The sequence below is a fragment of the Macaca nemestrina genome, chromosome 3 (assembly GCF_043159975.1).
Source record: "Macaca nemestrina isolate mMacNem1 chromosome 3, mMacNem.hap1, whole genome shotgun sequence".
In the NCBI taxonomy this organism is placed as follows: domain Eukaryota; kingdom Metazoa; phylum Chordata; class Mammalia; order Primates; family Cercopithecidae; genus Macaca; species Macaca nemestrina.
The window spans coordinates 142,720,800-142,743,826 of NC_092127.1; the positions used below are offsets into that span (position 1 = coordinate 142,720,800).

At 35.7% G+C, this 23,027-nt stretch overlaps 1 protein-coding gene across 2 annotated transcripts in view; it reads right to left on the minus strand.

Annotated features, from left to right (window-relative positions):
- Positions 1–23,027, minus strand: part of LOC105463307 (ANTXR cell adhesion molecule 2) — a 154,373-nt gene that overhangs the window by 65,316 nt on the left and 66,030 nt on the right. For both annotated transcript variants that reach the window (XM_011710333.3, XM_011710332.2), the window contains exons 13-14: positions 2,451–2,495; positions 1,510–1,602 (exon numbers count right to left, since the gene is read on the minus strand). In XM_011710333.3, the coding sequence (XP_011708635.1) occupies positions 1,510–1,602; positions 2,451–2,495 (138 nt within the window). The remainder of the gene's footprint in view (positions 1–1,509; positions 1,603–2,450; positions 2,496–23,027) is intronic.

Genomic DNA, 23,027 nt, shown 5'->3' on the forward strand with positions numbered 1-23,027 from the left:
ATCCTATCAAGTCTTTTTTTCCCCTGTTATACAGATCTTTTTACACACACATTTTGGAATGAGGTGAAATCAACTAAAAATAAGTTGTTACAGATCATATTTGGATATTTGATTGTAACAGCTTTATTTAAAAGTGTATGTTTTATACATATGGGAACATCCTATATACTTTCTTCCCACCCTTCCATGTCTAGAATGACACAACAAAGGTAAGAAAGGAAAATAACCTTCCGTGTCAAGCAACAAGAACTTGCCTAGCCATGTTCTCTTATATTGTTTGCGATTCTCAGTTTCTAGCACACAAAAACACATGCAATAACTTCTCCAAAGACCAACTTAACTGCATCTAGCAATTGCCTTTAACCACGAATAATTGGCAATGAGGTATCCGTCTCAGAGGATATTTCAACAATAAAGGGCAAGCTCTCAGGGAAAATGTCCATTGTTTCAAGATCTAATGTGGTCCAGAAAAGTAAGAATCACTGTCAGATGACCTTTATAAACACTTTGGGAATGACAACCATGTTCAGTATGTCTGGGCAAAATTTATTCTGAAAAGGGAAACTCTCCTCGGGAATCTGAATTTTATTTTAACGTATAAAAGAAGAAAACTGCAATAATTGTGGGGTTGTTCATTAGGTTATCAATTTTTGCTGGCACAAAGCAGATATGACAATAGGAAACATGTGCAACAATGGTAAAATGCATAAAACACATTCTAATTGGAAAGGAAAATTATAACTAATAAGGAAGGAATGCCAGGATTTAATAATAAAGTCAATGTGTTCATGAAAAAAATTCCTTGAATTGCTCCTTGGGATGGGATGTAGGCCTGTTTACACTGTTGTTAAGAGCTCAGTGCTGGTAATAATTGCTTATTACTAAATAATCTATCACTTTGAAAAAATAGTTCATGGTGATAAGAAAACCTTATTTGATTTTTAAGATATAATATTAAAAGTTCAATGTTAATCAACACTTTGGGCTAGTCCGAAAGTTCAATGCGTTCTATAAATGATATATAATATCAATTACAATAGTTCATAAGTGGCAACTAACAAAGTATTAAATGTGCTTTCTCTATATTTGTGATAAGGTCAGATCCATGCTATTGACTATTTTAACATTTTCTTCTCAAATAGTAGATTACTATCGGATCTTTACAAAGAAGAACATTGTTGCAACTTGAAGTGGCTGGCTTCTTCAAAGTTGACGTTCTATGCAGTAATTTTTTCCAAAATAAGAAAAACCCTAGTTTTGTTTTGTCCCTTAGAATTCAGAGGTCTTATCAATGCAATCCTTTGACTAAGGAAACCAGTTCTTCTAGGCCAGCTTTGCAGTGGCTAGGATGATTCCATAGAAAAAAAATGTATCCAGAAAAGACCCAGTGTTAAGCACACACGGATGATATTATAATATTGAATTGTGAAAAGGAGAGTTACCACGGCTTAATAGTCCTAGGAATACATACTCCAGATTAGCAGCTTCTATTTTTTTTAAGATACCAACCTCCATTCTTTTAATTCCTCCAACCCCTCGACCACCATAATAGGAGGCATCCACAGTTGGCCACTTCTTAGTAGGCAAAGGTTCTTCTTCCTCCTGTGGAAATATGTTTTATAAATAGTTTTTAATTAATTTCTTAAAATACTGTTTAGTCAGAACTGGCTCATATTTAAATATTTTTCTGAATTACTCCATTACTATGGGAAAAAAACTATAAGTAGAACATGTGGATGTATTTACACTTACACGCATAAATTTCAAGTGGAGTTCCACAGGATATGAGAACTCCTTTCCCTCCTCAAATGTTAGGAATCTCTCTTACATCATCCCTAGGTAACTAGAAGTTGCTCTTTAACTATGGGAATCATTTGGTATTTCAAATCTTTCATCACTTCATATTTAGAAAGATAAAATATTAAAATTAGGACAGCATTTTAACAGTCATTAAAGCATCAATGTATGTGTAGGTTTGGACTCTATGAAATTTGAACTGAAAAGATAGGCAGTTGAGAAGCTTTGAAAATATTCAATACCTGCACATTCCTTATTTCATGTTCCTAACATGATTCTGGCTAACAGAATTATATAAAAGCACCAAGAATTTTGAAGAAAGTAATAGGATCTTTCAACTGTCAGCTTGGATCTTTTTTGTAAATAACCTAAGTGACATCAGAATTATTGATATAGCAGTATAAAAAGTATATTAAATCTTTATATACTATTGATTCCAATGGTCAGTTTATATCTAGCAATATATGAAGGTCCCATTCCTCTAGCATATGAAATAAATCATAAGAGGATGAAAAATAACCACTGATTTTTATAAATTAAAAAGTCAGTGCATAGGTATCACAGTTATCTAACAGACAAAATTAATCGAATTTGGATAAGGTATCTGCATATGGGAAAAAAAAACCAGCCATAACAGTTTTTTAGGCACTCACCTCTTTTGGTGCAGGGGGCGGTGGTGGTGGAGGATCCTTGATAACCTGTCAAAAAATATCAAATATAAAAATTTCTATGGCATGGGGGGAAATAGTAAGGATGTGTAAAATAATCAGATTCATAAAATACTGTGGTAGGTGCAAAGAAGTCCCCCAATGAACCTTGCCACCCAATATTTATGCCCCTCTCTTTGAATCTTGGATTGCCTACAACTAGCTTTCGGCCAACAGAAAAAGGTAGAAAAGGTATTATGTGACTTCTGAGGCCAGGTCAAAACAACTTAAGTTTCCCTGACATCTATGGAACACTCACTGTTGAGGAACACTGCTGTCAGGTCAGAAATCTACCCCAAGACCATCAAGCTGTGAGAAAACCCAAACCAATCTAGGCTGGGTGGTGACAGGGAGACATCAGCTGATCCCCAGCTATTTCAGCCATTCGAGAGGAGATATGGGACATATAAGAGAAAAGTCCATCTTGGACACCCAGGCACACCGAGCTTCCAGATGACTCCAGCCAAACTGGCACCTGACCACAATGAGACGCCAACTGAGAGTCTCCTAACAGCCTGTAAGGATACAAACTGTTGCTTGAAGCTACTTGTAACAAATCAGCTTCTTAGCCAAGATTCCTTTCCTGTGATGCGTTACTCATGAAATCTTTTACAGTTAATTCTTTTTTTTTTTTTTTTTTTTTTTTTTTTGAGACGGAGTTTCACTCTTGTTGCCCAGGCTGGAGTGCAATGGTGTGACCTCACCTTACTGCAACCTCCACCTCCCGGGTTCAAGCGATTCTCCTGTCTCAGCATCTGGAGTAGCTGGGATTACAGGCACCCACCATCAAGTCTGGCTAATTTTTTTTGTATTTTTGGTAAAGAGGGGGTTTCACCATGTTGGCCAGGCTGGTCTCGAATTCCTGACCTCAGGTGATCCACCTGCCCCAATACAGTTAATTCTTCTCATGAATAGAATGGAGCCTAAGGCTTAAGTTGAAATGACCTTTACTGGTATTGGGCTATCTGGATATTCACACCATCATGATGGAAAAATCTTTGACCAAGTGTCAATGGCTTCAGCCACTTCAGGTACACATCAAAGTCTCTAAATTAAGAGGCAAAACTGAAAATGTTCCAGCTTGATGTCATCTGATGTCAAATGTTTCAACTATGCTGTTAAATTTTCAAAGGTTTAAAACAATAGTAACTTTGAAAATGTGGTTCCATTTTTTCCTCATCAAAGAATTATTTTTAATGTGTAGTATGTTACTATGATCATGGATATATATTTAAAGACTGCTTGTCTTTTAAAGGTATGCACAAATATTTCCAGGTGAAATGATATGATTTTGATATTTTCATCAAAATAATTTGGGCGTTGGGAATTGGATACAGATACAGATGAAGTAAGATTGACAATAATGTTCCACCACTGCACACACACCAGTGGTTCCCCGCTGTCCTGTTGGTTCTCACTTGTGTGCATCTCACACCATCACCCCACTAGTGTGCACTCTCTGGTGACCTCCTCCTTCAAGGCATTCTCCTGTGGTACCCTGCCCCCACCACTGGAGCACTTTTGCCAACAGCCCCCATCAGAGTGTTTTGCCAGCAGTCTGGGAACATCTCAGCCCTTCCAGTGCAGAAAATGCTTGACCTCAAGAGGTCAAAGAACAAAGCCACATGCCCAGTCCCAGTCCCCCAGGCACTGGCATGAAGCTCAGGAGTGCTAAGCTGAGCCTTGGCCTCCTGAAAGCATCCAGAAATGAAGTCAATCAACTAAATACAACTTATACTGCCTTCAAACCCTCAAAACATCAAAGAATATAAAAGCAAATAGCTTCATCCAAAGGACAGCAATTTCAAAAAGTAAAGCAAAATCAGCGAACACAGATGAGAAAGAACCAGCACAAGAAATCTGGCAACTCTAAAAGCCAGAGTGTCCTCTTACCTCCACATACTACCTCAATAACTTCCCAGAAATGGTTCTTAACCAGATTGAAATGTCTGAAATGACAGATACAGAATCAGAATCTGGATGGCAAGGAAGCCCAGTGAGATACAGAAGAAGACTGAAACCCAATCCAAGGAAACTAATAAAATGATCCAAGAGCTGGAAAATGACATAGTCATTTTATGAAAAAATAAAAAAAAATTGAACTTCTGAAAATTAAAAATTTGCTATAAGACTTTTATAACGCAATTGGAAGCATTAATAACAAAATAGACCAAGCTGGGAAAGAATCTGAAAACTCAAAGACTGCTCCTTTGAATCAATGCAGCCAGAAAAAAAATTAAGAATTTTTTAAAATGAAAAAACAAACCTCCAGGAAATATGGGATTATGTGATGAGATCAAACCTATGACTCACTGGCATTTCTGAAAAAGATAGAGAACAAGCAACTTGGAAAACATGTTTGAGGTATTGTCCACACGAATTTCCCCAACCTCACTACACAGGTAGGCATGCATATTCAGGAATTTCAGAGACTCTTTAAAATATACTGGGAAAGATAAGATATCTAGTCATCAAATTCTCCAAGTTCAACACAAAGGAAAGAAATGTTAAAGGCAGTTACAGAGAAGGGCCAGGTTAAGTACAAAGGGAATCCCATCAGGCCAACAGTGAACCTCTCAGCAGAAAGTTTACAAATCAAAAGAGATTGGGGGCCTATATTCAGCAACTTGAAAGAAAAGAAATTTGGGAAAAAAACCCAAGAATTTCAAATCCAACCAAACTAAGCTTCCTAAGTGAAGGGGAAATAAAATCCTTTTCAAACAAGAAAATTCTAAGGGAATCCATTACTATCAAATATGTTTATAAGAGGTCTTAAAGGGAACACTAAACATGGAAATGTAAGACCTGCCACCACAAAAACACACTTAAGTACATATCACATTGGCACTATAAACAATTATATAATCAAGTCTATACAAAAACTAGCTAACAACATGACAAGATCAAATCCTCACATATCAATATTGACCTTGAAGATAAATGGGTTAAGTGTCCAACGTAAAAGGTACAGAGTGGCAAGTTGGATAAAGAAGCAAAACCCAACTATATGCTATATTCAAGAAACTCATCTCACATAAATTACATATATATATGCTGAAAGGAAAGGAATAGAGAAAGATCTTTCAAGCAAACAGAAAACAACAACAACAAAAAAGTAAGAGGGGTTGCAATTCATATTTCAGACAATACAGACTTTAAATCAGCAATGATCAAAAAGGACAAAGAACGGCATTGTTTAATGATAAAAGTTTCCAGTCATCAAGAAGACTTAACTCTCCTAACATACACTCTCAAATTGGAGATCCCAGATTCATAAAACAAGTTCTTAGAGACCTATGAAGAAGCTTAGATAACCACACAATAATAATGGGAGACTTCAACACTCCACTGACAGTATTGGACAGATCACTGAAGCAGAAAACTAACAAAGATATTCGAGACCTAACCTCAACATTTAACCAAATGGACTTAACAGACATCAACAGAATACCCAACAACAAAATATACATTCTTCTCATCTGCGTATTCCACATATTCTAAGATCGACCACATGCTTGGCTGTGAAGCAATTCTCAACAAACTTAAAAACAACAAAATCATACCAATCACACTCTCAGAACACAGTACAATAGAAATAGAAATCAATACCAAGAAGAGTTCTCAAAACCATACAATTACAGGGAAATTAAACAAACTTGCTCCTAAATGACTTTCAGGCAAAGAGTGAAATTAAGGGAGAAATTTTAAAATTCTTTGAAATCAATAAAAACAAAGATTCAACATCCCAGAATCTCTGGGACACAGCTAAAGCAGTTTTCAGAGAAAAGTTTATGGTGTTAAATGCCTCCTACATGAAGAAGTTAGAAAGATCTCAAATTAACAAGCTAACATCACACCTAGAGCAACTAGGAAACCATGAGTAAACCAACCCCAAACCTAGCAGAAGAAAAGAAAACCAAAATCAGAGCTGAACTGAAGGAAACTGAGATATGAAATCTGTAAAAAAGATCAGCAAAATCAAAATTTGATTCTTTCAAAAAATAAGATTGATAAACCACTAACTATATCAATAAAGAAAAAAGAGAAGATCCAAATAAGCATAATCAGAAATGACAAAGGGGACATTACAGATCCCACAGAAATACAAGAACTCTCAAACACTATTATGAATACCTTTATGCACACAAACTAAAAAATCTAGAAAAAAATGGGTAAATTCCTAAAACCATACACTTCTGATTATTGAATAACAAAGAAATATTTATCCTGAACAGACCAATTACAAGTTCTGAAACTTGATCAGTAATTTAAAAAAATCCAGAAAATGCCCTAACAGGACAGATTCGTGGCTGAATTCTACCAGACACATAGAGAAGGCCTGGTACCAATCCTACCGAAACTATTCCAAAAAATTGAGGAGAAGGGACACCTCCATAACTCACTCTATAAGGCTAACAACATTCTGATACCAAAAACTGTCAGAGAGATAATGAAAAAAGAAAACTTCAGACCTATATGCCTGATGAACATAGACACAAAAGTCCTCAACAAAATACTAGCAAACCAAATCCAGCAGTGCATCAAAAGGTTAATCCACCATGATCCAACAGGCTTTATCCCTGGCATGCAAAGTTGGCTCAACACATGTAAATCAATAAATATGATTCATCACACGAACAGAACTAAAAACAAAAGCCACATGATCATCTCAATAGACTCAGAAAAGACTTTCAATAAAATTCCACATCCCTTCATGTTAAAATTCTCAACAAACTAGGCATCAAATAACATACCTCAAAATAGTAAGAACCATCTATGATAAACCCAAAGTCAACATTATTATTAAACAGACAAAAGATGGAAGCATTTCTCTTAAGAAATAGAATAAGACAAGGATGCCCACTCTCACCACTTATATTCAGTGTAGTCCTGGAAGTCCTAGCCAGAGAAATCAGGTAACAGAAAGAAATAAAAGGCATCCAAATAGGAAAATAAGAAGTCAGAATTATCCCTCTTCACTGATAATATGATTCAATATTTAGAAAAACCTAAATATTATTTCAAAAAGTTCCTGAACCTGATAAACAACTTCACTAACCTTTCAGAATACAAATCAAATGTACAAAAATCAGTAGTATAGCTGTACATCAATAATGTCCATGCTGAGAGCCAAATCAAGAATTCAATTACAACAGTCAAAAAAAGAAAAAGAAATTTAAAAAACCTTGGAATACAGCTAACCAGGGAGGCAAAAGATCTATCAATGAGAATTACAAAACTCTGCTGAAAGTAATCAGAGATAACAAAAACAAATGAAAAAGCATTCTATGCTCATGAATAGGAAGAATAAATATTGTTAAAATAGCCATATTGCCCAAAGCAATTTACAGATTCAATGCTATTTCTATCAAAATATCAACATCATTTTTCAGAGAATTAGAGAAAACTATTATAAAATTCATATGGAACCAGAAAAGAACCTGAATAGCCAAAGCTATTCTAAGCCAAAAGAAAAAAGCAGGAGGCATCACACTACCTGTCTTCAAACTATGCTACAAGGCTAGAGTACACCAAAGCAGCATGGTACTGGTACAAAAACAGACCTGTAGACCAATAGAAAAGGTTAGATAACCCAGAAATAAAACCACACACCTACAACCATCTGATCTTCAACAAAGTTGACAATAACAAGCAATGGGGAAAGAACTCCCTCTTCAGTAACTGATTCTGGCATAACTGGCTAGCTATATGTGGAAGATCGAAACTAAACCCCTTCTTTTCACTATACATAAAAACCAGCTCAAAATGAATTAAAGACTTAAATATAAAACCTAAAACTCTAAAAGAAAGCCTAGGAAATACCATTCTGGACACAGGCTTTGGCAAAGATTTCATGATGAAGTTTCCAAAAGCAATGGCAGCAAAAGCAAAATAAACAAGTAGGGCCTAATTAAACTGAAAAGCTTCTGCAGAGCAAAAGAAAGTGTCAACAGAGTAAACAGATAATCTACCGAATGGGAGAAAATATTTGAAACTATGCATCCAATAAAGGTCTAATATCCAGAATCTGTAAGGAAGTTAAATCAAAAAGCAAAAAACAAACAACCTCATTAAAAAAAATGGGCAAGGGACACGAACAGGCACTTCTGAAAAGAAGACATATACATGGCCAACAAGCTTATTTTAAAAATGCTCAATATTGCTAATCATTAGAGAAATGCAAATCAAAACCACAACAAGATACCACTTCACACCAGTCAGAATAGCTGTTACTAAAAAGGAAAAAAAAAAAAAAACAGGAGTTAGCAAGGCTGTAGAGAATGGGGAATGTTTATACACTGCTAGTGAGAATATAAATTAATTCAGCCATTGTGGAAAGCAGTTTGAAGATTTCTCAGAGAACTTAAAGCAGAACTACATTTAATCCAGCAATCCCATTATTGGGTATATTCCCAAAGGAATATAAATCATTCTACCAAAGACACAGGCACTTGTATGTTCATCACAACACTATTCACAATAGCAAAGACATGGAATCAACCTAGATGCCCATCAACGATAGACTGGCTAAAAAAAAAAAAAAAAGTGATACAGATACACCAGTGAATACTAAACAGCTATTTTTTTAAAAAATGAAATCATATCATTGGCAGCAACATGGATGCAGCTGGAGGCCATTATCCTCAGAGAATTAGCACAGAAACAGAAAACCAAATACCACATGTATTTCTTATAAGTGGAAGCTGCACATTGAGTACAAATGGACAGAAAGATGGGAGCAATAGACATCATGGCCTACTTGAAGTGAAGACTTAGTAAAAAGGTGAGGGTCGAAAAACTACCCATCAGGTACTATGCTCACTACCAGGGTGATGAAATCATTTGTACACAAAACACCAGCAACACATAATTCACCCCTGTAACAAACCTGTACATGTACCCTTGAATCTAAAATAAAAATTGAAACAAAAACTGACAATAAGTTGAGAATCATTGAAGCTGAGTGATGAGGACTCAGTGGGAAGTTCATTATCTTAGTTTTTTAAATTTTGTTTAATTTTTAATTTTTGTGGGTATGTATATTAGTCTCCGTCTTCATAAATATTTGACATTTTCCATAGTGAAAGGGTTTTTACTGATGTTATTGATAATGTTTAGAGAACTGACCCATAATTTTCTGTGTGCATAATATTCTTCTCATCTAAATTTTAGTTTAGATTCAAACCTCAGGGAAAAAATACACAGACAATAATGACGAAAATACAGATACAACTAGACAGTAATTAAATTTGACTGAATCTCCCTTTGAATGTTACAAAAAAGCCATTATTTCTATTTAATTCTTTTATTTAATTCAATTTTATTTTTTCAATAATCACAAAATTCCAGTAGATTTTGGTAATCGTGAAAGATAAAACTTTATGACTTTTTATAATTAGCCCAGAAATAAATGCCAGTAGAGAATTAAGATTTAAAATAATACAATAATAAAACAAAATAAGTTCATCCAACTGCAGATATATTTCTTCTATAAAAAAAGAAAGCATGTCATATGACTATGAACTTGCATGTCCAAAACAATTAATGAAAACCAAATCTGCTAGCATTTTATAACAAAATCAAAGCTAACTTAACCATCTTCATTTAAAAGCTAACACTCCTTCCAATCTTCCCTGTTCCGTTCAAGTGAATAACTTTTTTCAGTTGCAGCTTCAAAAAGTTGGCATAATCCATAATCTCTTTTCTCCCTTCTAATGACTTTACCAAACCATTTCCATGCCCAATACATTCTTTGAAATATCCCCCACCTTCCTTTCTCCCTGATGAATTCTCCCTATTTTCCCAAAGCATATATGATTCTCTTGATATGCACAGATGCATTGTTCTCTCCTAGAATTTATCCAAGTTTATTATTTTATCTACCAAAAAAGGGGTAAGTTTATTAATTTTATCTACAAAGAAATAGTCAGTTTCACGGGAACAGGTGTTACATCTGCTTTGCTCCTCACTACCTTTCTAGTATTTAATAGAATGTCTAGCACAAATTAGACCTTCAAGGAAGTAAGGAAAGTTAAGAAGAGAGGAAAAGGAAAGAAGTGAGAAGGGGAGAGAAGAGGAGGGAGGAAGGGACAAAGAAAGAGAGGGAAGAATGAAGAAAGGGAAATTAGGAAGAGAGGGAAAAGGGCAGGAAGAAAGGGAGAGAAGAGAGGAAGAAACAAATTGAGAGAGTGAAAAAGGAGAAAGGGAAGGAAGGAGATGGACTGCAGAGGGAAGGACAAGGGAAGAAGGGATTCTTTTTTTTTTTTTTTTTTTTTTTTTTTTTTTTTTTTTGTGAGACGGTCTCGCTCTGTCGCCCAGGCTGGAGTGCAGTGGCCGGATCTCAGCTCACTGCAAGCTCCGCCTCCCGGATTTGCGCCATTCTCCTGCCTCAGCCTCCCGAGTAGCTGGGACTACAGGCGCCCGCCACCTCGCCCGGCTAGTTTTTTGTATTATTTTTAGTAGAGACGGGGTTTCACTGTGTTAGCCAGGAAGGTCTCGATCTCCTGACCTCGTGATCCGCCCGTCTCGGCCTCCCAGAGTGCTGGGATTACAGGCTTGAGCCACCGCGCCCGGCAGAAGGGATTCTTTTCATCTTCCCCGGTCACTCCTAAAAGCATATTCTCAAGATTCTTTGTACCTTAAATGTATCTAGTACAACATTGTTTCAACTCCTCCAATGCATACACAATCAAAACTTCAATACTTTGAAAACTTCCACCAAGTTGTAGTCTAACTATGTTTGAATTACTGCAATAAAGAGAAATCCACTACCTTACAAAGCAATTCAGTCCATTGGCAAGGAACCCACATCATTTGAAAGTTTTTCCTCCAAATGAAGCCAAAGCACTTCCCACTCTGTAGTTTCCAGTCTTTAATCTTGATCCTAGAGTCTGGCAATACACCACACACACACACACACACACACACACACACACACACGCACGCACTCTTTCTTTCAGAGGAGACCAGTTCCTATTTTTGAATGCTGGGATAGTTACCATGTATCTATTGAGTCTACCAATCTGGAACCTAAATATATCAAACATTTCTCATGAGATAGTTCTGAGTTATCTGGTTATCTTGGTCAGTTTTTTTTTTGTTGTTGTTTGTTTTTTTTTTTTTAGCACATATTGATTTGATCAATATTTCAAAGTGTGGTTTCTAGAACTGATAACATTTTAAGTATGGCTGAGCCATTAGAAATAAATGAATGGTGCTCAGACAAAGGAGATGCATCCCCATCTTTTCTCACCACCCCATTCTAAGAATTTTAATTATATTCACAAAATTTATTGATGGTTGTAATTACCATAGCCATTTTGCATCAATGACTAAATGCTCTACTTGTAGTTAAATTAGACATCTAACTTATTTCTCTATCTCCAACTGATTCCCCATTTTAACCTATGTAGCCAGGTCAATATTCTTCTAACAGAAGCTTAATCCACCATTTCCTGGTAAAAAAAAAATGAATAAATTGTCCCAGTGTTCACAATTTGAATCAATAAATTACTAAATTTTCGTGGAAAGGCCTTACAAGTAATGCTTCCACTCTTAGTTTTGTGAATTTCCATAAACGACCCTCTGGAGTTCTCTCACTAGAAAAAGATCAAGGTACATCCTTCCATTCCACTAAGTCTGAGAATAATATATCTGAACTCATTTTCATTTCATCATGAGGACTTCAAATTTACTCTTCTTATTCCATGTACATCTTGCATTGTTATATAAATTTCTGAGGACATAAATAGTATCCCCAACCCTGTTCTGTATTACATTCTCCTGAGAATTACTCAACATCCCTCTCCATAACTCTTCCTTTTTTAAAATGTCATATTCATTATCCCATACAGCATCCAGTTTAACAACGATATGGGAAAACTGAATTTCAATTTAAAATCCCCATATGACCACTGTTGTCAAACTCACATAGTATCATGGGAGACATCTTTACATTCCTTCTCTTCACTGGAGATCCTTTATCTAATACAAACTGCAAGATAACGTATCAAAGCCCCTTTTGCAGCACATACACATGAGCCAGTTTTTCTGTTCTCATTGTTAAAATGCCTCAGCATGGTGTCAGTCCCTCCACAGTTAAGGCCTAACATGTACCTACAAACATCCCCCTGCATGCACCTCCTCTCTAGCCAGCCTGATGATCCTGGTGCTTCCCCCAAATACAATGATCATTTTCCTGTTACATCCCAACCAGCCTTCACAGAGTAGCCCACTAACTTCCTGTTGTTGCATCTAGAAGACAAAACTTTTTAAAGTATATGTTGCTGCACAGTTGAACCATTTATGCCTCATTAATTTGGGTTTATATGTTGATTTTGCCATTTTTAAATTATCACTTAAAATTACAAATTTCTTAATGACAATAATCATTTCTCCACATTTACCACATGCCATCATGCCTAATAAAGTGCTCTGCACACAGCAGATACTGAAGGTACTAAAAATATACTGAAAATGAAATTGATGGAACTGAGAATGTTCACAAAAAATTATAGCTGGTTTCCAAATGTGTAAGTAAAATATTGAGGAAATATATACAAAAATAATAAACAGATAGATTTACATGAAACGAAGTATTACTAGTCCCTAAGAAAATGAAGCACTACATTTTTTCCTCAATCAATAAAGTCAGATAACTCAACTGTAGAAGGGGAGATAGAAATATACTAAGTTTCTTCATCTGGGAAATAAATTGGATTAACTGTAAGTCCTTGTCAAAATGACAATCTTATAAAATGATAAAAATTACATATTACAATGTTTCCACCAGGTTTTTGTCTCTATGCCTTTCCATGGCTAAATATGGCCATATGTCTATATGCAATTGTATTCACCTTATTCCAGAAAAGAACATTAGAGTTCTTTTCAGTAGCATGCCATTATTCTTTTGTGTGAATAATTCATGATTTATTATAAATTTAAAGTGAAATAAACTCCTGACAAGTATATTTTCTACATTGTTAATAATGAAAACAAAGCCCTCAAAGCTCTACCTAAATCAAATTTTGATCTGGTAAATTAAGAGACACAACCACCATCCCAACAAATAACAGCACCTTCAGAAACTGAACCAGAGCTAAGGCTCATCTGTGTGTTGTTAACACTATTAACAAGAACCACCCTTTATTGGTGCTGCCAGATGCCACATACGCTGTCTCTATAGTTCTCTTATTTTCATAATAACTCTGTGTAATCACTATATTTATCCTCATTTTAAATATAAGGAGAGGAAAGGTCTAACTTCAATAACTCGCCCAAATACATACAAAGAGAAAACACAGAAATAGGATTCAAACCGAGGACCAAGTCCACCTATCTCCAAACTCTGAATTCAACTTCTGCCATATGACATCTTTTTAAAATAAGGTTTAGTTTGCAAAGGGAAAGGGTGCAGAAGAAAAAGCCTATGATCTGTTGAGTAGTTCTTACTTACTTGCATGGATGGATGGGTGGATGGATGGATGGATATACGGATGGATGAATGGATGGGTGGATGGATGGATGAATGAATGGATAGATAGACGATAGATAATTACACAGGTAGTTACATTTAAAACTTTTAATAACTATGTAAGATAGAGTTTATCACCATTTTATATAGATACAACATTTAGCTAATATGCCCAATGTCACCCACATAAAAATTTGGGGACAAAAAACAAAATGGTTTTCTTGTGATGTTTCAAAACGCTCCCTCTCTCCACTCTGCCACACAACCTCATGAGTAACAAAGAAGGGTGAAAATAATCTGAAGCCATTTGGCTCAAAAGCCAAAAATGGCAAAAATCTGTGTTCAACTGACATTCCTACATTTCAGTAAAACTAGTTCAGGAGAAAAGAAAGATTTACTGTTAGTAAAAATACATTAAAAACTAGAGTCATGAGCATCCCATTCTTATATCAAATAGTGCAAGAATACACATTCATTTCAGAAAAGAATGTATTCATATGCACCATATTTTATGAGAATTTGCAGATTTTAAAAGGCATAATATTGCCTAGTTGCCAGAATTTTTTCCACTTAGCATCCTTCAGCTCTGTATTGAAGATTCTGGAAAACACTTTCACCACTTTATGAACCATATGCAGAGTTTGATTCTTCTCCAATTTTTTTTTCATTTGTTATTATCATCATCAGGGAGGATTACATCTCATCTACTTAGCTGCTAGAATGAAGATTTCAGTTTGGAAGACAGCCGATTTCTTAAAAAAAAAAAAAAGTTAGCTGCTTCAGGCAACAGTCCTTTTGATCTGCTCATTAACACTTTTCAAATGTTCGAGTGATATGGGCATTCTTTGCGCTAAAAAATGTCAGCACTGGAGCCTGCAGCCAGCTTGATGCAATCATATGTTCCAATATTCAGAAAAGAGTGAAAAGAACTGTCAACATTGAATTGCCTTGGATTAAAAAAAAGATATTGTACAATGACTGTAGACCAAGTAGTATTTCGGAACTGATTTTTGCCAGTGACAAAAAAAAATGCCCAATTTATCAGCAATGTCATCTAGGTGCCTAGGGACCTAGACAATAGAGAAACATTCTTAGTATTTACAAGAATTTGTTTAAAATATATGGGGGTCTTCCTTTCATTCTCCCTTTTCTTTTTGATAAGATGAGAGAGGAAGTAAAATGCCTTTCTTTTGACACACGTAAACACATAGTTCTTATGTTATTGCTTGCGAGGTCCTGCTTTTCTGAATCCCACAATGTATCTAACTTCAACATCTAGCCTTCAACATCCTGACCAAAATATGATTCAAGTTATCTCTTCCTCTGCTTTTTCTTCCTCCTTGACAAACTCATCAATGATCAAATAGTTCTACTTTGAACAAGTAAATAAGTAGCCTGAAATCTGGACAATAAATGTAATTTAGAATGCTAAATGAGGACTGAGAAGAACAGTGTGTATTCTGCCAGGAGTTAAGTAAAGGTGCTTCTGTCAAAGCAAATAAACTGAGACCAGGATGAGTTTGATACTATTTCGTAAAAGATGCTCTGTTGGAAAACATCACCATGAAAGCAGTAAGACCTAACATCACACTCTATTTCAAGAAGGCAATCAAACATAAATCATTTTAATTAATGGTATAAGGAAGGCATATTAAAATTTAAATTACTTCTATTTTATTGTGCATTCCAAAAAAGAAATCTCAAAGTACCTCAACAAAGGTACCAGGAGCCCTCCTCAACAATAAAAAACAAGTGCAATGTACAGCATTATTACTATTTAGAAAAGAACAGCACAGCTGTTGCTGGCTAAGAAAATGATTCTATAGAGTTCCAGCTAGACATATCCTCGTAGCGTGAGATCAACTTACTTATAGGCAAATTGGGCTTTAAAAATATAAAAAAGACCATTTGTAAATGGTCTTTTAAATTAAAATTTATGAGATCTTTATGCAATGTCTTAAATGCACTAAAGAAAAATGAATTTGCAATTTTCCCTTGAGGCTCAGAACACTGGCCAAGGACACTAAAGCAAGTGAATATTTGTCACTTTCAGCATACTCAGGTATTTATTTGCAGCTGTATAACACAATCTAATTGACAACACTCCAGAAAGCCTTTGTTTGCCACCTCATCTGTAATTCATCTGAACTGTCTGGTTACCCCAAACTATGCAACTATAGGACTGTCATTTCTCCTGTCCTGATTAGTAAAACAAATTTGCTCTTACCTCAAAATATCCTCTAATCTAAACAATGATGAAAACACCCATAATTTCTGATGTAACTAACAATTCAAAACAGGATAAGTTTTGTTTTAATGCCTCCTGCCTTTTTAACCTAGGGAAAAAGATAGGATGCTGATGACGGCTTTGTTAAAGAAAGGCAGTTATAGAGGATGGATATAAGGAAGGATAGTCAATGAACAGGATACAGACTCTTAAACAGATGTTAAGACATAATTTTTAAAAAAATGAGAACTTTTCCCTTCATGGAACAGTTTGAAAACTGAACACAATCTATCATTCATTAATGGTAGTGCCTAAATATTCAAATGTACATAAGGCTCCTTTTTTATAAGGCTTACTAGATAAAGGTCTCCAAATATCATTGGTTTAGATTTATACTTTTGTATGGAAAGCCCAGACACACAGAGGACACTATCTGCAACATTTAAATGACAACACATCTCTGTCATTCTTGAAAACAGTCTTTAGTATGAACCGAAAGATTTAAAATTTAAAAATATTCTCATATTTTCATTTTAAAAGCATCTTGTCTGACCAGATCTTCTATGGCAGGAGTTTTTCCTTAATCTTTTTTATTATATGCCCCTTGATAAGGTTTGGCTCTGTGTCCCTACCCACATCTCATCTCGAATTGTAATCCCTATAATCCCCACATGTTGAGGGAGGGACCAGGGTGAGAGCTGATTGAATCATGGGGGTGGTTTCCCCCATGCTGTTCTCATGATAGTGAGCGAGCTCTCGCGAGATCTGATTGTTTAATGAGGCAGTTTTCCCTGCTCTTACTAGGCCTCTCTTTCCTTCTTCCTGAAGAAGGTCTTTGATTCCTCTTCACCTTCTGCCATGATTGTAGGTTTCCTGAGGCCTCTCCAGCTACGCAGAACTGTAAGTCAATTAAAGCTTTCTTTATAAATTACCCAGTTTCAGGCAGTTCTTTATAGGAGTGTAAAAATGGACTACTCCATTGTCCTTAGCAGTCTGGTGAATCTATGGACCAGTTCCCATAATAATTATTCTAAGTTAAAAGGCATTTTAACTTAGAATTTAAAAGGGTCCTAAGTTAAAGGACCCCAATCATATTGAAATGTAATTTTCAAATTTATTTTTTAAAATATGAGATATGGAAATATGTATGTTTCTTTATTAACTCATTAAATAATAAGCTCTTGTAATAGGTCTAGAAACTATCATAATTTTAAAGTAGCAATGCCTGTAAAACACATTTCAAAGATATCTGAACAGTAGCCACAAGTTATGGTGCATGCCTATATTCCCTGATGCTTGGGAGGCTGAGGCTGAGATAGGAGGATCTCTTAAGCCCAGGAGTTCTAGGCTGCAGTGAGCTATGATCATGCCACTGCACTCCAGCCTGAGTGACAGAGAACCTGACTCTTAAAAAAAACATCTGAGCAACTATAAATGTGATATGGGATACATGTGATTGCTGCTGGTGACAGTTTTCATAACTGTTAATATTTTTGTGGGCAGGGTAAAAAATTAGTCAATGAAAAAATGATGAATTTCAGTTAGAAGGAAAAAGAAAGATGTATTTTTTTTCCATATAAGTTCACAATTCTCAGGTGAGACATCCCTGTGGAGTATATGTAGCAGCAACTAGACAAAAGTTAAACCGCTTCTACTTCAGAGTTTCATTACAATTAAGAAATTCTTATGTAGTTGTATCTTAGTTCCTACTAAAAATGATTACAAAGGCCACATTTCCCATTGTACATATATTATACAGAACAAAGTTTAAATGAAGTCAATGAAAAATATGTCAAGAGTGATTGTATCATAAATTTTCTCAAGCACAATACTTCTCCATAATTGACAGAATTGTTTACTATAACCAGCAAAAAGGTACTCTATTTTGAATTTGATTTCCAAGTAAAGCAGTATCAATTTTCTCAATTTTAAGAATTGGGATAGGTCAAGAAGATGCATTCAATAATAAGTATTCACCATGCAACATGCCTGGTTTACAATGATGGGCAGAATACACACAGTACCTGCCTTCATGAAATTATTAGTCTATAACGGGAGAGAGATTTTAAACAAATAATACATAAATCATTATCTAATTATAATTTTTACTTAAGTATCACCAAAAAGGTAACATTTGCTCACCTGACAGGGTGATGTTATAAAAATTTTGGCTAAAAATTTAATATAAAACATCACAGAAGGGATGTTTCTGACTTTGATATGTTTCTTTTTCCTGATATAAAACTTGTACAGCTAACCAGGTATATATTATAGTTTCACAGACACAGTAATTAGTCAAATGTTCAAATTTTTGGCTTTCCTTCATAGAGTGATGGTCAATTTCTAGCTTTTAAGGGGTTCAATAGTTCAATATCTGAATATGAATAAAATTGTACTGGCTCCTCTAGCAAATCATTTCACCCCTGAGAAAGCTGTCCATGGATCTCTGTCGTCAAATGATTCTAATAACATATATGCGTGAGACACTTCTGAAAATTGTAAACCTGTTGCTTCCAAAAATCCCTTGTTGCTCTAAGATAGTACGTAAATTCTATTCAGTATAGGAAGCATTATGCATACTATCTTCAAAGTTACAAAACAGAGGGGTTATTCTAATTTTAAAGGATGCATATTGGTTTTAATAGCCTTGGTACCATTGCAAATATTTTGAAGAATATTTCATTGCCTCTCATTTTGCAATTGCTTGTACCCTATAAAAAGTTCAGGGTTTTTGTTTTCTTTTCTTTTTTGTAATGAGTTTGTCTGAAAACAAAAATTCCCCAACTCTGGGGAATATCAGAAACGGTCAAGAAATATATAGGTTTCTTCTTGCTGCTATAACAAATTATCATACACTTAGTGTCTTAAAACCACAGAAACTTTTTTTAATACTTCTGAAAGTCTGGAGTCTGAAGTGAGTCTTACAGGGTTAAAAATCAGGTGTTGGCAAAGCTGGTTCCTCCTGCAGTCTCTAGGGATGGATTTGTTTCTTGCCTCTTCCAGCTTCAAGTGACTGCCAGCATTCCTTGGCTCGTGGCTGCATTGCTCCAATCTCTGCCTCTATGGTTACATTGCCTTCTTTCCATCAATAGTCTAATCTCCCTCTGTCTCCCTTTTATAAGTCTTGGATTTCATTTATGACCCATCTAGATCACCCTGAATAATGTCAAAATTTTTAATTTAATCCCATCTTCAAAGTCCCTCTTGCTGTATCAGGTAACATTACAAGGTTCCAGGAATTAAGCCTGGATGTCTTTAGGGATCTTTATCCACTTTGTTGAAGGAGGCTCTTCCAAACTGCATGACCTCTGGAGCTGCCTCAGTCTAACCAAACCCCCTTCCTCTCTGGGAGAATTGCCACCATTGGAAACCTGGCAGCCACTGTTCGGAAAGACTTGCTGTTATTTGAGGCAGAAAAAAAGAAAAAAAGACCTGAGAATCACTGTCTAAAATACAAGTAACATTGTCATCACTGACTCATTGATTAGAGGTCTATGAGATTTTAAACTGTGGATGTTGAATGATTCAGTCATGTTATAAAATATGACTGAGTATTTCATATTTTGTCATTTTATAAAATATGAAATGACTAGATGAAGAATATGTGACAGATATTGAGACTTCTGTTCAGGGAGTTTTCTTTACATGTTCTCTGTATCGATAAGAGCTCCTGAGCATATGACGCTCACAGAGGTGGACAGCTGACACACCATAAATGTGCCTAAGAAAAGACATTTTAAGTTCTTTAGTCATGTTTCAGTTGAAAGATTAGATTTAAATATTTGCCACTAGTTCTTAAAATCCATTCAAGCAAAAAGACATTTGCCCAACACCATGTTGAAACAGATGAATTTCATTTTCTACTAAAAAGTTCATTGCTAGGAATGATAGTCAAAGTCAAATTGATCCCCAATAATTTAACACTACTAAGAATTACTTAAATGGTCACATCCTAATTTCAGCATTGCACAAATATATAATCTAAAAGGAACAAAATAAGATAAACACCCTGCAATTGTACTATAATACCCTCTGAAAACTCAAGATCTTTTTCCACAAGGTTATCATCACACTATCTCCTTTTTACATCATGTCTTCATTTTTCTCTAGTTCACTTAATTTCAGCTTAAGATTCCAGCTATCTATACTTTGTTAGAAGTCCTTTGTTCTGGCCATACTTAAGGTGCAATATCTGTCACTGCCTTTCCATTTCCATTGTTAATGGAACTCAGTTGGATACAGTCTTAAATAGTTTTTGTCAGGACTAGACTTTAGCACTACTCTGAAGCCAGCAAAGTTTCTTTCAGGTAATTAGATTGGTCGAATCTCTCCAGTGGCTTCTCATCATCCCTGGGAAGAGATCAGACTTTCTATTACAAGACATAGGAGGTCCTCCCCAATGGGTTCATGCCAAAACCCAAACCATCATTCACCTAGCACAGTAGGTCTCAGCCTAGCACTTCTAAAAGCAATCAGAATAACTCATGATTCCACATGCACTTCATCTGAAATGTCCTTCAAGAACTGCCAACATCTTATTCATGACTCAGAACTGAATTGGGGGTCATCAGGTCAACCAGGTTTCTCTGAAATGCTCCCTGTAGTCTTGGCAAACCCTTCCTCCTTTATGTTTCTACGGTTCTTTACACACATCGCTATTGGGACTTCAATTACCTTCCATTTACACTTATTTGCACACATTTTTATGTTTCCATATTAAAATGTGAATTTCCATATCATAGTATAAGCATTTTTGTATCCCCAGTTCCTAGCACAGTACTGACATCTACTACATAATCAACATTAACCAAGGGCTGAATTCACAAGTTCACCTCTCCTTTCTTCCTGCTTTAAAATCTACTTTAGGAAACATTTGCTACCATTCACTTATACCTAGGTATAAATGTAAGTTCATACGTATATGAACTTATAAGGGCTATTGCTTTTTAATCTATATTTCTAAGGGTAAAATAAAGGTGGTCTCCTCTATTAAATAAGGTGAGGAAATTAATAAACATCCAGGATGTTTCTGAGGATAGGAAGCCTTTCTGACATCCTGATACTCCACCATTAAAGGGCCCCCTTTATGCCTTGTAGAAAGTAACTCCATGATTTGAGACCTGCAGAGTCCAAGGCTTTAGAGTCCCATGTGCCTAGTCTCTGATCTAGTCACCTGATGATTGGTTCCTCTCCTTAATATCCAAAATGATGGTCAAAACCCATATTTGAGCACATTTCATTTTGCATATGTCTTTTTTTAAAAATTGACAAACGGGATCTAATTAAATTAAAGAGCTTCTGCACAGCAAAAGAAACTACCATCAGAGTGAACAGGCAACCTACAGAATGGGAGAAAATTTTTGCAATCTACTCATCTGACAAAGGGCTAATTTCCAGAACCTACAAAGAACTCAAACAAATTTACAAGAAAAATACAAACAACCCCATCAAAAAGTGGGCAAAGGATATGAACAGACACTTCTCAAAAGAAGATATTTATGCAGCCAACAGACACATGAAAAAATGCTCATCATCACTCACCATCAGAGGAATGCAAATCAAAACCACAATGAGATATCTCACACCCGTTAGAATGGCAATCATTAAAAAGGCAGGAAACAACAGGTGCTGGCGAGGATGTGGAGAAATAGAAACACTTTTACACTGTTGGTGGGACTGTAAACTAGTTAAACCATTGTGGAAAACAGTGTGGCGATTCCTCAAGGATCTAGAACTAGAAATACCATTTGACCCAGCCATCCCATTACTGGGTATATACCCAAAGGATTATAAATCATGCTGCTATAAAGACACATGCACACATATCTTTATTGCAGCACTATTCACAATAGCAAAGACTTGGAATCAACCCAAATGTCTATCAATGACAGAGTGGATTAAGAAAATGTGGCACATATACACCATGAAATACTATGCAGCCATAAAAATGGATGAGTTCGTGTCCTTTGTAGGGACATGGATGCAGCTGGTAACCATCATTCTCAGCAAACCATTGCAAGAACTGAAAACCAAATACCGCATGTTCTCACTCATAGCTGGGAACTGAAAAATGACATCACTTGGACACAGGAAGGGAAACATCACACACTGGGGCCTATTGTGGGGAGGAGGTAGGGGGGAGGGATAGCATTAGGAGTTATACCTAATGTAAATGACAAGTTAATGGGTGCAGCACACCAACATGGCACATGTATACATATGTAACAAACCTGCACGTTGTGCACATGTACCCTAGAACATAAAGTATAATTTAAAAAATTTAAAAATTAAAAAATAATCATACACTTTGACACTTCTGAGCCCTCTGGTCAATGCTAAATGAAATTGCAAAGTGATAAAAAAAAAAAGGTGGGGGAATGCACCACTGCAAACTTTAAATTAAAAAACCAAGGAAGACAAATTACATTAGGGCATCTTTTTGCTTTTTAATGTGATACTCAAGAATGCTAGTCACCCTAAAATAGCCATAACTAGATAATCAAGATCACAACAGGAAACTGAGCATAAATTGCTATGGCAGGAAACTGATTAGTTCAGCAAAGAGACAGGATGCTTCTTGTCTCTACTGTTATCTGAGTTAACTGTATGCCTCCTCCATGGGCCAACTGCTCTGAGATAAAGAATTGTAAAGTTGCCTCATGAAAGCAAACTGAAGTACAACTAATAATAAATGCAGGGCTAAAACAAAGCCCATCTGAAATTGCAAGGATGATGAAATCAGTCAGCAAACACGAGAGCAGGGAGGAAAAGGCAGTCTTGCAGTATTATGTAAAACATTACCATGAGCTACAGAATATTAAGT